General features: G+C 42.8%; 1 protein-coding gene across 3 annotated transcripts in view; it reads right to left on the bottom strand.

Moving 5' to 3' along the window:
- Window positions 1–37: 37 nt before the first annotated feature.
- The window catches only part of homer1b (homer scaffold protein 1b), a 22,530-nt gene continuing 7,099 nt past the window's right edge, over window positions 38–15,468 (bottom strand). The window contains exons 3-10 of one of the 3 annotated variants that reach the window (XM_035638665.2): window positions 14,416–14,572; window positions 12,430–12,561; window positions 11,214–11,306; window positions 8,481–8,629; window positions 3,454–3,610; window positions 3,090–3,200; window positions 2,858–2,938; window positions 38–2,770 (exon numbers count right to left, since the gene is read on the bottom strand). In XM_035638665.2, coding sequence (XP_035494558.1) covers window positions 2,579–2,770; window positions 2,858–2,938; window positions 3,090–3,200; window positions 3,454–3,610; window positions 8,481–8,629; window positions 11,214–11,306; window positions 12,430–12,561; window positions 14,416–14,572 — 1,072 coding nt within the window. In that variant the 3' untranslated portion in view covers window positions 38–2,578. Of the gene's footprint in view, window positions 2,771–2,857; window positions 2,939–3,089; window positions 3,201–3,453; window positions 3,611–8,075; window positions 8,192–8,480; window positions 8,630–11,213; window positions 11,307–12,429; window positions 12,562–14,415; window positions 15,001–15,468 lie in introns of those variants that run through there. The other 2 variants (XM_035638664.2, XM_035638666.2) reach the window with 2 other exon arrangements.

Here is a 15,468-nt window from a genome sequence, read left to right as displayed (position 1 = left end):
GAGAGAGAAAAGAAATAACAAATTTGTACACCTTGAATTCTGCTGTCACTGTATTTAAATATAAAAACATAGCATTTCATATTCCACAGAGGTCTGTTGTCAGGCCGGTGGGGCCGTCTTTGTTTGCATCCAACAAAGGCTTTAGCCTGACCGGCGTCCACCAGCGATTTCGGTTAAATCCTTTCACCTGCAAACACACAAGTCTCACCAATCCACACACATCTTTAGCCTGAGGTACCTCTTTAATATCATGAGTTCAAAATTACTTTAAATAGTCAAAAATATTGCCAGTCTTCTCATACCTCTAAATACAATAATTATAATTATACCTACATTTAAATACCATAAGTTACAAAACAGGAGAATGAAAAGCTTCTTATCCACTACTGTACAAAGGCATTCATTAACAACAGCATTAATATTAAGGTATTATCACCTCCGTCATTTGACTGTCAAAGTTAAACCAGGAAGAAAAGAAACAAAACTAGGTAACATTTCCCTTTACATGGGTCTTATTCCAGTGTATTAACCTGTGTAACTAACTACACTAGTATTCTAAATACAGAATTATGCTGTGCTAGGACTTAATGCAAATCTCTGGGTATATAATGGAGTCACAACAGTGTAATTATAGAGTGCATTTTAGAATTTAGTGATTTTAAAGGAAGAAGTTTTTAAGACACAGTTTTGGATTTTACTGTTGCAGTATAAGTGGATATTTTTGTGCAACACATTTAACACTGTTTTTACATTGTGTTGTTGTGCATTTTAAACAGATATCGAAGAGGGTTTCATTGTTTACCTACAGACTAGATACTCTAGATAATCTACCATACTATGTGATACTTTTCCATTGGTTAATACACAACAATAAGCCACTGCAGGGTGTTACTGCATTTGAGTTATTCATCCATTCATTTACAATGTCATCATGAGTAGAAAGTTGTCCTATATAGTTCTTTAATTATATCATCAGCATTATATTCTATGTAAAAAAAAAAAAAAAAAGAAAGAATAGAAACCGAGTAAAGTTCTGTATTCACCTGTGAGGAGTGAAAATCTGTGGCCTGCTTCACTGAAGGTGGAGCTCTACGAACATGTAGATGACACTCTATGAGCCCTTCACGATGCACTACTTCGATTAGACAGGGCTGCCACACAGGTTCGCGGTCAACAGTTGTACACTTTCTGTCGGACGTGGGGGATCAACTGAGCTGCATCTGACCTATCTGCACGAGTCCACTGAGTAGAGTACCTGATAGAGTTAGCTAGAGGTGTCATATAGAGCCTGTCTGGTATTGCTCAGTGTGTGTGTGTGTGTGTGTGCGCGTATGTGTGTGTGTGTGGGTGTGTGCCTTGATGTCCAAAAACAGGGTCTTTCTCTCACTACTCAAAACACACGCACACACACACACACACACACACACATATTATATACAAACACGTGTCCACTTATGTGTGCGTTAAAGGCACACGTTATGTCAAAGGTGAGGCCTTGTTCAGAAACACACACCACACTGAGCTTGGCAGGAAGACAGGTCACTTGTCTGAGACGGTGGAAGCAGTCTGGATACAGGAAATCTCACGTCAAATCTAAGCAGGGCACGCGCCCCTTTAAAATTTCTGTGTGGCATGAACAATGCCTATGGAAGATTCAACACTCGTCTATCATGTAGGATTTTGAAATAAGCTGTGGACACATAGCAGTCTGTCATTTTCACTTGAGAAGTAAACCAAGCTCCATTTTCCTGGAAGCCTTGTGTGTCCAGGCTGGCACACAGAGCCGTCCTTGAATTCTCCGCTTCCGCTGGCAGCCCGAGCTCAAACGTGGGACTCTCTGTTCAGCACTCTCGTCTCTGTACAGTAAGTCACTTTGGATCAAAGCATCTGCTAGTTAGAGGACAACATTTTGGGAGGATTTGGCAGCTTTGGCGCAGTTCTCGCAGAGTCTTAACGGCAATTATTTCCACATGACTTTCAACAATTCCCCTTGTGGGGGGCAGTTTAGAGATGAAGAAAAGGGTGTGTGTGTGTGTGTGTGTGTGTGTATATATATATATATATATATATATGTGTGTGTGTGTGTGTGTGTGTGTTTGAGATAGAGAGAAAGAGAGAGACGTTGTGATGCTGCATTCTGTGGTGCGGCTCTCCCAGTCAAACAGCAGATGGCACTGAGGCACATTTCTCATGTTCACTCTTGGTGAGTGTGTGTGTGTGTGTGTGTGTGTGTGTGGGTGCCAAGGCAGGCATCTCTGTGACTGGGTCAATTCAACCAAGGTTACGCCTACACCAGCCAATCAGAAGGCGAGATGAGGTAGTCCCTGTACTGTCTTGAATTACAGGAGTGCCTGCGGTTGGTTGGAGCTTGATTCCTTCAAGGTAAAAATAAGGGAATTAGCTGCCCTTTTTGAGCAAAATTACAATCGGGGCAGTGCAGTGTCTCAGTGTTAATGTGTGCCGGGTGTAGGAGGAAGGTGGATCATGGTGGGTGGGATTGATGTAGTTGAGTTGGGGGAGTTGTCAAGGTGTAAATTATCATATGGCTCTGTCTGTGACGATAAGGGCAGCTCCATCTCTAGCTGGCCTCCTCTATGAGCCGAGCCAAGGTGTCTCTGAGCTCTGTCAGCTCAAAGATCTTGCCGTCCAGCATCTCCAGCATCGTCCGCAGGCTCTTCCTGAAATTCTCCTGTTCCTCTTGGTTCTCCTCTAGTCGCTGCTCTGCACCCGCCAGCTGCTCTTCCAGCACTCGACTGCGCAGCTCGGTCTCCTGGAAGAACAGTGTTGTTGTTTTATGTATACAGTACATTTGACAGAAACACTGCTTTTAGTTTCACAGAATTTTTCTTTTAATCACCTCAAGTTTCTGTGTGAGCGTGTCTTTCTGTTCCATCAGGTCATTCATGTTTTCCAATTCTTCTTTCAACTTTTCCATTTCCTGCAGAACAGTAAACAGATTAAAAGGCTGTGTAGGGTGCATGAGCTATTACCTTCCCTTCCTTTACCACACACACACACAACATCTCAACTTTCTCTTGACAACGCACATGCATGCATGCACACACACACACACACACACACACACACACCTCTTCTTTATCCCTTAACGTATTCTCCAGTTCCTCTATGGTTTGGTTGAGTTCAGTCTTCTGGGATTTAATCACTGGGGTTTGGATGCTCTGGCACTCGAGCTCCGTCACCTAAAAGGAGGAAATGAACATTATGATTTAGATCCATGGAGAGAGGAGGGTGCAACATAAACCACCTATCTTCCCAGACTACCTCGTTTTACTCTCCCTCCTGCTCACACTTTTCTCTCCTCTTTGTTTTTTGTAGTTTCCCGACCTTTCATCTTGAATTACAGCATCCTTTCCAAATGATCACTCCTGTTTGCTTTGAGAAAAATGAATCACACATGAAAACGAGCAGACACTCCTGTGCCCCTTCCCTCACCCGTTTGTGTAGTCTCTCGGCCTCCTCCTGGTAGGCAGCCAGTTGTTGTTTCCACTGTTTGACGTTGGCTGTGGACTCCAGCAGAGCCGCCGTTAGCTTGGCATTGTTCCCCTTTAGTGCCTCCAGCTCAGCCTCCCAATGTTTTGTCATGGCGGGGCTGCAACAAAAAAAGTAACATAAGTGCTTATATCGTCATGGATGTAAACTTAACAGGTGCAAACTCGTGACATCTGATCTAAGTCTGTCACATCAAGTGGTGACTGTGAAGGTTTATTTTTAACAATCGCCGTGTGTTTGCAGTCATTTTTGAGTCTCGGGTTATTCAGTGATCCATGCATCCATCGATCAATCCATCTGTCCATCCAGCCACACATCAATCCATCCACCCAATCATCCATGTATGGATTGTGAGTCAATGGCTGCATCATTTGTTTTTTTTGTTTTTTTTGTGTTATCTGACATTGTATAGGTGAAGCTCCGGCCACATGACGATTTAGGCCTTGGGGCAGCTGGGCCTGTGTAGGCACATCCATCCATTCATTCATCTATCCATCTATCCATCCATCCATCCATGCTCCAGCACTGAAAGCTGACAGAGGCTGCAGCGGGCACTCAGGACTGGAGGGCGGCACCTCCCTGACAGTAGCTGTGAAAGCAGCTGTCTGCCACATGAGTTGTAATCTGAGATTATATCCTCAGACTGGTTGGAGAACTAATCTGGTCCAGCTACTCACAGACGAGCAAATGAGATAAGAGATAAGGGAGAAGTGATTGAATGTGATTGAATTTCATGATGGAGTGCGGATGTGTGGGAGAAAAAGGCTGGTGGGCAAAAAAAACAAAAAACAGGGTTGGAGTGTAATATTAGATATACAGTATGTATGAAGGGAAAATGCGTCCGCTGGGCATCTCCCCTGTTAGACATGAGCATTGCAAGTATTCATTTAGAGTTTATATAAATGCCCACTCTGTCTCTCACAAAGTGTCTGACTTGGGCAGGTGAATATTGAGAGACCGTAATGTTGTCGAGTACTGACACTGAGTCAAGCACCTTTGAAAGGGAGCTCCCACTCCCACATACAATTCCTCAAATAGGTGGAAACAAATACACAGGAAAACACAGCAAAAAAGGCTTAGCTCGCTCAAGAAGAGATGAGGCCATGCATATGACCCATACAATGTGTTTTCAGTTTTGTTCCGCCCCCTCACCAACCCGATCAGAAACGCACACACACACACACACACACATTTATATAAATATATATATATGCTCACACCCTGCAGCAGTACTCCACTATGCCATAACACCCACTCTGTAAAGTGTAAAAGAGAGAAAGCCCAGATCTAATTCACTCAGGACACCCACGGCGCCTTCAGTTCTTACACAACAGCCACCCCCTCTGTGTGTGCAAGTGTGTCTCCATGTGTGACGCATAGGAGAGAGACGACACTTCATCCTACACATGCACATACTAACTAGCACACAACCACACACACACACACACACACACACACACACACAAACACGTACACACATGGAGGGATGCTGTCACCAATGCACGCAGCCCCGCCAATGTATAAACCCCACACTGCAGCTCAGAGAGCAGGAGAGCCGGCGAGACGTCAAGATGTGAAGATGGAGACAGACGGAGAGAGCAAGTGAGAGCGACGGAGGGAGAATTAGAGGAGAGAAAAGAGTGCACGATGTTTTGACACGGGTGTTTGTCTTCATTAGGTGAGGCTGGCCGGAAGGTTTCAGGAGGGCACCTGGGCACAATTCCGGGTGAGCAGAGCTGAGGGTGTGTGAGACATGGAGGGTAAGTTAGCTGCGACTGTGTCACTGAACTTCTCTCTGTAACGATGATGTGATTATTTATACGATGATTATTTATCATGAGGATTTTATCAGCTATCGTATTTTTCAGTTGCTTGTTGTTGTCATTTTGTAATAATTCCACTTTCAGTCACGCAAGAGCCGATTCTGTTTAACTGAGGAAGCAATGAGTCCCAGTTAGGTCCAGGTTGAAATTGTTCTGCTTTTTTTTTTTTTCACCACTTTTGAATAAAATTGATTCTAAAGTTCTGAATCTGATACACACGATTGCATAAATGTGCAATCGTAAGTAAGAGAATGTCTTTACAAGAGGACCAGATTTTGTTTTAATTTTCATTGAATTCTGAATGTTTTTATGATTTGGACATATACTGTACTGTACTGCTAATTCACCCTAACTCTTGAATAAAAGATCAACAGTTTGTTTCTTGTCTTACTATTTCACAATGTCAAGAATAATTCTCCTCCCAGGCTCAATAAAGCTACCAAAGCTACCAAAGCTACCAAAGCTACCAAAGCGTAAACTTGTACGAGACGGAAGGTTTTCCTACAGTTTTCGCCGCGTCAGGTAGGTTCTTTCTCCTCGTGGAGCCCTCCAAGAAGCAGGGAGGCGGAACAGTTGCCATGGCAGCACCGGAGGAACTGAGGCGCTCTTGGCATCCTGACGTATGACATCGGCATCGTCAGCGTTCACACAAGCCTAAAACAAATCCACCAACAGATCATCGACCACTAGAAAAACCATTCACATGTAGCCAAGCTGGTCCCAACTAAAGGTCTTCTAATGTTCTGACAACCGTTCAAATCGAGTCCAATGCGGACCTGCCAAACACGCCTACATCCTGCGATACAAAACCCCCTCTCGCAGCACTGTATACAGCTGACTCTCATCCTCCTCTCTCTTCCTCTGCCCTCTGCACCCACTCATACCTGCCAACACAGCCCTGCTAAGCAGCAGCGTGGTGCACATGCTATGGACATACGTCAGCGTCTAATTCCAGACACATGGCAGAGGGACAAACCAAGGCCGTCCTAGAGGTCTGAGGCAAAAAGGCAGCAAACACCTGTGTGTGAAGGTGTGTTTCTACATGTGGGTCTGAATGAAGCAGTACACAAGTAAACACTTTCAAAATGCACTACAAATACTTTTTTATTCTTTTTTGTGTGGCTATCAAATCAACTACATGCTTACACGAATTCGCAATAGTCACAATTCATTTGAACTGCGGTTTGAGGCACACGTGAGGCCGATGAGGCTACTGTAAAAGTTAATAGACATGTGAGATGAGGCCCACAAACTGAAGAAGTATGAATCATAGAGTGAAAAGACAGAAAACGAGTGGGTTGCGTGGCAATATATCTGGATGGTCGTTGCATATGCCCCTCAGTGAGTGTGTGTGAGACGGAGGTTTGCTTGTCACGTCCACACTTGCCACTGCAAATGCAGGGAGTCAACCCTGTCTCCCACGCATGCAGCATTAATAGACATATCAGCAGCAAGGCTGCAGCAGGCAGTGGGTGTCCTCTCTGCATCCCGCTCTTACTGCACAGATCTGTGTAGCCCCACAGAGTTGATGATGTAGCGCTACGGATTTAAAGGCATTTGCACTTGAGGCTTTGCAGACTTGAATAAAAGCATCTAGTTTCTCTGAAGTTCTCTAAAAGGATCTTTAAATATCATAAAGGAGAACGTTTCTCCGCTAAAACAACAAAGAATTAACCCAAAAAAACAAAGATAATACATTAAGCGATTGATTAATATCTTTAATTATTAAGAATCGCAGCCAGAGAAATAATGAAAGTTACAGAGATTTTTACAAAAAATTGTAAAATTTGAAATGTTTGTACAGTCAACTACAAGCGACAGTAGATAATAGGACAGAACATTTTGTTTCTTGAGAAAAACAAAAACATTTTACTCAAATGACTCAAACTGATGGTCCAAGTATGTGTGTGTGTGTGTGTCAGTAGATGTTTAGGTTATAGACTTTATACAAAGCACCTCTATTTCGCTCATTCTCGCTCTTCCCAGTTTATGACTCTTTCTCTCTCTCACACACACACACACACACACACACACACACACACACACACACACACGCACACACACACGCACACAGCAGTGTCTGGTGTCTGTCTGTCTTGGTCTCTCTGCCACCCACTACCCACTACATGTTATATAAGGCTTACATAACGCTTCATCGACACCACACCTCTTCAGAAAGCCATTATGCAAAGGAAAAAAATATTTACACAGCAGTTTGACCTCTTTAATCTACTGCATGTGAAGTATACGAACCAGCATTGACAATCACAAGGAATATAAATCATCCATTTTGATATTCAGTGCGCTAACAGGACACAGAGACACCAGGGATGTATACAACACAGTAGTGGCGCATGCATAGAGGTCAGATACTCTAGTAGTGCATCAAGCAACACAAAAGTCAAAAGATTTGAATTTGCTTTAAAAAGATATTATTGCATTGCAGTAGATAGATAGATAACTATATGCGAGTTTCTAAGCATTTCAAGCAAATAAGTCCTTATTCCTTAAAAACACTGAGTTACATCTTTTGCTGGTCCATGTGAAGTTGCAGTGAGTGAGAAGTGAGTGTTACTGATATCATCCAAGAAAAAGTCCTGTAATTTCATTGCACCCATTATTCCTCCTCACTGGAGTTTTGCCACGCCGTTGTTACCTTATTTGTTAGCACTTAGTAAACAGACGTCCCTCCCACTCTCTGACCTGCAATCAGGGTCTTATTTATGGAAACCTTTTTCTCGGAACTTTTTTTTTCATTTTTTTTTTTTCATTTTGTGTAGATACGATGTCGAAGTAGTCTGGACGCGTTATGACATCGATATTAGAACGAGCAGACCCGACAAGTCTTAAACTGCTCCCTAGGGAGGAAGAACACGAGAGAGAGCAGCGGTGAATAGAGGGAGTTCACTACCATGCTGACATGCAATATACACAGGTCCACGCAGAGGCAAAGAAAGACGTAGAACGAGAGAGGAGTGAACTTCTGTGCCTCAGACAAACAGCAAAACAGAAAAAAAGTATGATGGTTCACCTATTTTGTGTGTGACATGTGTGCCATGTGAGGGTGTAGATGCTCAGGTCGTAACATTTGCACTGTAATAACTATGACAACACGGGACAGTGACCACATCACGACGTGGGATGTACCTGTGTGCGAAGGCCAGTGCGTTCTGCGACGGCTCTGGACGGGTTTCTGAGTTGGGAGTCGTGTCGCAGATGTCATCTGTGCCGTTGATATTTTCCATGGGCGGAGTCACCGGTGTCAAAGGTGACGAGAGCTCACCTGCGGGAGACTCCTGCGTGGGACAGAGTTGTTCAGCTGTTACTGTCAGTTACACATCATACATCATCAGTCACACATAACTGAAAAATAGTTTTTCAATTTTCCCCTCATCACTATTCACACTGTTAGTCACAATTACAGAAAAAAAGGAAACGCTTTTGAAATTTTTAAAAGCTCAACAATTTACAAGTCGCTTCAATGTTGACTTCAATGATTAACTCTCAATCATTTAAAAAAGTGATGATCGAACCTATAGTCAGGTGACAAAAGCATTTGCATCTGTTACCTTTTATATTCCTTAGTGGAGTCTGGTTTCTTTTTCAGAGAAACAGCCTCATGCGAACACAGGAAATGGTGCATTTAATGTTACCAAAAGCAGAAACAGTTCATTTACACAGAAGAAAAACTAGGTCGTAGTTAGAATGAATAAAGATAGACACTATGTCTTAAGGACCAAAAAATTGGCACCCCTTTAGGGCAGCAAATTACAATTATTTCTATTGTTGATTAACTTATTATTAGGCCCGAGCGCAGACCAGCAGGAGGCTGGCAGAGGCTCTCTTTTTATATTATTCTTCTTATTATCCATTATTACCTCCGCCAAGGAGGTTATGATTTCACCATCCATTTCTTTGTTTGTTTGTCAGCACCGGAAAACTACTGAACAGATTTCCATGAAACTTGGTGGAATGATGGGACGTCAGTGCCAAGGGCCAAGAAAGAACCAATTGAATTTTGGCGCAGACTCGGACTAAAGAAATCACTATTCATAAGATTGCCAGATTTTTGGCGTTTTTTTAGATTTTCACAGATTCACTAGGGAAAGTGCACAGGTCTTGAAAAAATAAATCCGTTTTTTAAGGGATTGATGCAAATGAGTGTGGGGAATTTGGTACAAATCAAGATAAAAATACGGATCTAGCGGATTTAAATGTGGTTTCATAGGGAAATTGTTGGGCTTTGGCGGAATATGGTATGCACTAGCACTGAGTGCCATTCTAGTTTTTAATAATGAATTAATTAACCCTTTCCTTTGTATGTTTTCATCACCCCAAGATGTTTTCAAGTTGCATGTTTTGTCAGCCAACAGATACTCATTTTAAAACACAAATCAAAATAGAGAAACACCAAATCCTCATGTTTGAGATGCTTATCAGAGCTTTTCTTTAGCAGGATTATCAACAATGTAGCAGTTTTTCAGTGAACCATATGTTTTAGCCCTATGCCACCGAGGCAATATGACTACAATTACCAAATAAATTATGATTGACTTCCATGTAATAACACAAAATGTATAATAATTATGCCAAAAAAAAAAAATAAGGCTCTCATGAATAAACAATCTTCTCCACACAAGAGTTTGACATGAGAAAAATAATGGTGGGGTGTGTGTGATAAGTGGTTCCACATGCCTATATGCCATTAAATAGCTTACTATAACCGTGGAAAATGGCAGTATTACAGATTAATGCTTATCTCTATGTCCCATACAACCACAGAATTATTTCGAGAGACAAATCTTTTAGCTGCTGCTCGTACATAAAACAAAGCTGTTAAGACCCAGGGCTTGGGCACAATACAGCGGCACAATGACACTGCCTGTACGTCTCTAATGGACATGCAGGAAGTGAGAGATAAGAGGAAGATTCGGGCCGGCGCTACATTTTGCACTTCACATTCATTAATATACCATTTAAAATACATATTTCCACTGGGCTCTGGCCCACCAGGACCAGCATCTAGCATTTAGCTCTGTGTTTTCTCATGTTCTTTCATCAGCACAATTCCTCTGTTAGGTTTCTTTTTTTAGAGGAGAGAAAAGAGAAGATCGGGAGATTAAAAAGAAGAGCCAGCAGTCGTGTGGGTGAAACATTGACTTTCAGTGGTGAAACAGAGCAGTAAGCTTCAGTACACTGCTGCAGGCTTATAGCAGGAGAGGCTGTGGGCTTTACATTTACATTGCATTGCGATCGCTCCTGTTCCACCAACATGGCACCGTGCTGGCCAGTGCACATGCAGCCCTCAACCCCCGATGAGAGCGAAGCTGTCCACTTGGCTTCATTAAAAAACATCCTCCCATGGAAAGGACAAGGTACAGTGGTTCTTCAGCCAATGTGGGCCGCGGCGTTAACGGTACAAGTAATAGACCGCAGTACAGCCGGGGGTTTGCTCCTTAATGAACAGACGAGGACACAGTGCCTGTTAGCAGCCTTTAAATTAAAGAAGAGATTTCTCTGGGGATTCACCTCTGAAACAAGCTAATTTTCTCTCAGACAGAGCTACAGATGCCCTAAAACGCTATCATTAGAGATCCCACACAAACAAATGGCTAACATACAGGGTAATTATGTTCTCCAAATTATGGTGAGCTTTGTATTTTTTTTTATGTAGAGGGTGGACGTATGCACCATAATCAGTGTCAAGACCTCCCAGGGGTCATACAGTAAAGTAAAGTAACTTACATTTACTCAAGTACTGCATAACAATTTATTTGGTATTTTTACTGTGAGTGTGTGTTGTTTTTTATATACACATGCACAAAAAAACATATACTTTACCTAGATTGGAGGGGTTAGGATAGTGTGTCGTGAGCGTACCTGAGAAGGAGACGTGGCCATGTCCATCTTTTCTTGACTCTTCTCTTTAGCGAGTCGTGCTGCTTCTTTATACTCTGCAAACTTCTCTGCAAACTAAACACAGAGGACGGCTATCAGTATGGACTCTAATTCATACAGTCGTTAGGTTTAATCTGTTCAGTAAAGCCATATGTGCACACATACACACACACACACACACACACACACACACACAGATCAGTGTGTAATAGGGCAACCGTGAAGCAGGGCAGAGGATAGGCAGAAGCTGTTGCCAATAATGACCCACTGTTGAACTTGAAGGCCCCTACCCATAATGCCCCAGCGGAAACGTGAGCTAACTAGGTCATCGCCAGTAACCTTTCTATCACAGACATACACATATGCTTACACACATACAGTGCACACACTGAACAAAGAAGCAGACTGTGCCACTGTCTTGTTTCCCCGTACAGTTTTCTTTTAATCAGTAGTTGTCAGTGGCTGAAGTTGATCTCTGGGGTTATTTCCGTCGGGAGCAAAGATACATGCAGCGATCCTGAGGAGGTAAGGTTGCTCAGCCGAGGGGCGTTGGGCAAATATAAACATCCCTGATGTCCATTTAGGGTGGTTCATCACCAACACTGCTCCCCCAGTTTTACAGAGTTATCCAGTAGGTACAGTAGTGCCACAGAAGGTTGAGTGGTGCGGAAATCAAATTGATAACTCTGCTGGAGCCAGTCTCGTGTCCGGTGTTCGTGGAGCTGCGATGACTAACTCAATATCGTTTCACTTCAGTGCAACGTAATAGGTCTGATACAGTGAAGTTAATGCAGTAGTTCTCATTGTGAGTGCTTCAGGAGTGTGATAACAATTTAAGCTTGTTAATGAACTCAACTTTAAATACAGTGTGCTCTTACTGTAAATCCTTTATCAACCGATTTATTTACAAAGACTCATTAACAGAGTTTTGACCAGAGAACAAAATTTATATGTACAGGATTACAAGCCAATCTTATTTATTATTAAACTGGAAAAACTTTAACTGGTGTAAACCAATATGTAAAATTGGTGCAGTATCCCTTGACCATCAAGACCACATGTAGTATATAATATGAAATACTGTAGGACATCTTTTTTAATATCGAGCATTATCACACAGGTGGCATACACTCTAAACTGTGTGTGTGTGGGTGTGTGCGTGTGTGTGTGTGTGCATATAGGTGGGTGGGGGTGGTACCTTGGCAAGATGATGCTCAGTGGAGAATCCCAGGCCGTAGACCGTGTTCGCTCGACTGTCCGCCCACTGGCCAAACTTCTGCGAGGTCTTTGTGAACGTCATGTTGGGACTGATGGTGCTGTTGATTATTGCCTGCAACACAGAGACAACCCAACTAATATGTATTAAATTAACTTTATCGCTGCAGTTTTGTTTGTGTGTGTGTGTGTGTGTGTGTGTGTGTGTGTGTGTGTGACACAATTTGTCTATTACTGTATTAGAGAAGTCAATTGATAAAAAGAATTTGTTAATCCATTTGCTGCTTCTAAAATATGAGGATTTGTTGCTTTTCTCTGTTCCACATAACTGTTAACTGAAAATGTTTGGGTTTTGCACTTTTCCTTAGACCAAGCAATGTTTTTGAATGCATCACTAGTAGGCTTCTGGGTAATTGTGATGAGAATTTTTACACGGTTTTCTGACATTTTATAGAATAGAATATAGCTTCTGGTCTTGAGCATCAACTACATACATATAGAGGGATGCAGAGAGGCTGATTTATATGACTGGTGAGGAGACATCGGAAAAGGAAATGGAAAAAGGAAAACACAGATTCACCACGTTGGTGAAAGCCCAGAGCTGACAGTTAAGGGATATCAGTGAGCTTCATTGTTTATTGATTACCAAAAACAGGGTTTGGTTTATTTTTGAATCAGTCCCACATACACCACCCTGCTGTGGTAAACACTCACTACATCACCAAATCTGTTTTTGGAAACTTAAAATGGTACCAAACAATTTAATGCACTACTTACTGTTGTTCATGTAACGTTTTCTGGATGAGCCTTTTGAAGAAATGAAAGCATTTATTCACGAAAGGTTTCTGATCCTTTGATCTACATAAACCAAAAAAAGGAGGCCACGTCTGAATTTTATATAATTCAACCCCCTTGGTTCGGTAACACAAATAGAGAACAAATTAACAGCTGATCAATTCACAGTGTTGTGTAATAACTGACATTCTGGTGGGCATCAATATGTAACAGTGAGTTTGGGAAGGGCAGCAGTCAGTGAATGTGTGTGTGAATTTAGTGATCAAATATCTATTGAGTGCTGCATGATACACTTTGGTTGCTAAACCAGCCATCAGAAATGGTTCATGCACACTTCGTGATCACTGAGGCCAAACTCTGCGACCTCGCTTTCCAGGCTGCCGTCTAAGTTTTTTCCGGCCTTCATTCGCCCTGGCTTCACAATGTTTCTGTCTTTGGTGCACTGTTTTTTTCTTCGACCACACATTCTTTACACCCTCTCATCTGTTTCTCTCATTTCACTTCACCCCTTCTGACTCCATAGCTGGCAGTGACTGTGCATGTGTGTGACTGGTCCGTCCATATATAAAACACTAAATCGCACCATTCTCAGCAGAAAAAAAAACAAGAATAACCCCAGACAGTAAGTGTGTAGACTATGAGGTACAGACACACACACATGCACAAACACACACACACACACACACACACACACACACACACACACACACACACTCACACACACACACACACACACACACACACACACACACACACACACACACACACACACTCACACACACACACACACAGACAGACGCACAGACATTCACTACAATACACTAGTTGCAGGCAAACACACAATGAAACATGAATGGTCAGTCTTGGGACACGCTGCAACGCTGACCTCTTTCCTCTTTTAACATGTGTTTGCACATTAGATTCCAGTGCAGAGGTTATTAATATCATTAACAGTCATTGGATCTCAGTGACACTAAGATCTCCTCGAAGGCTGTTTGATGTGTGATGAGGTGATTATACTGAAACATCTGGAACATCTTAGTTAAACCATGGCAGCTGGTAGAAATTAAAAATAACATGATGGGTGCAATAGCAGCGGGGTAAAGAAATATGTGTTTTGTGTGAGATGGTGCGTGTGTAAGGGGAAAATTAACAGCCAGAGTCAACTGCTCACCTTGGTGCCATCCAGGCTGATGATGCGGTAGACATTGCGCGTGCTGTCATAGAAGTAGGAGACGGTGACGGCATGCTTGCTGGTGGGCAGCCAGTTCTTCTTGGTGTTGGGGTCAATCTGGAAGACGTGGGCCCGCGTGCTGTAGATGGGCTGCTCCCTGAATGGGACGAAGAAGAAATGGTGAACCTCTTTGTGCCGCAAGACCAATGTCTCACCCAACCCACCGCTGGCATCGAATCTCCTGTTGCCCACGGGGGAGTCGGATCGCCCTGGCAACCGAATTTCCAACTCGCCATCCTCCATAATTACGCCACAGGACGAGAGGCAGTCAAAGGACTACTACATATACCCATTGTCTTGAATACATGGACAACAAGCTATCTAAGAAAAACCTTTTAACTACAGCAGTTTCCACATATATCTGAAGTCTACACCTCCTCTCATACATTATCCCTCTAATATAGGCATTGCAGCTATCCAGCAAAAACTCCTTTCTGTCTTTCTCTCTCTCTGCGTAAGGAAGCTTCGTCTCCCCCCGCTCTGATATGGGAATGCCTGCAGCACTGAGCGAGGGTCACACACTGGAGCACAGGGGGAGAGGAGAAGGTTTAAAGCTAAATATAGACAGTAGGCCATGGTTAACTACCACAGACACACCCCACAGAGCTGTAGTTTCCACACACACACACACACACACACACACACACACACACACACACACACACACACAGACACACACTGCATAAACATTCAGACACAATGACACAAATGTGATGCTATGAATATGTATTAGCATGAGAGATTGTATGTGGATTTGCGCTAGTTGAGTTGACTTAATTCCTTATTGACCTCTGTATGATACGCACACCAGAGTTTAGATGGGGATTATACAAGTCATCTTTGTTTTTTGACGAACCATTCACCCGTCACTCATAGGTAACCTTCACTCATCGTCCCTCACTCAAATTCCAGCATTGTTAGAGCTTCTTGGGTAATATTTATAGTCAGTACACACACACACACACACACACACACACACACACGCACACACAC

This window comes from Scophthalmus maximus, chromosome 19, assembly GCF_022379125.1.
Source record: "Scophthalmus maximus strain ysfricsl-2021 chromosome 19, ASM2237912v1, whole genome shotgun sequence".
NCBI lineage: Eukaryota > Metazoa > Chordata > Actinopteri > Pleuronectiformes > Scophthalmidae > Scophthalmus > Scophthalmus maximus.
The sequence above is the reverse complement of the archived record's forward strand: the minus strand, read 5'-3'. Positions and strand labels throughout refer to the sequence as shown.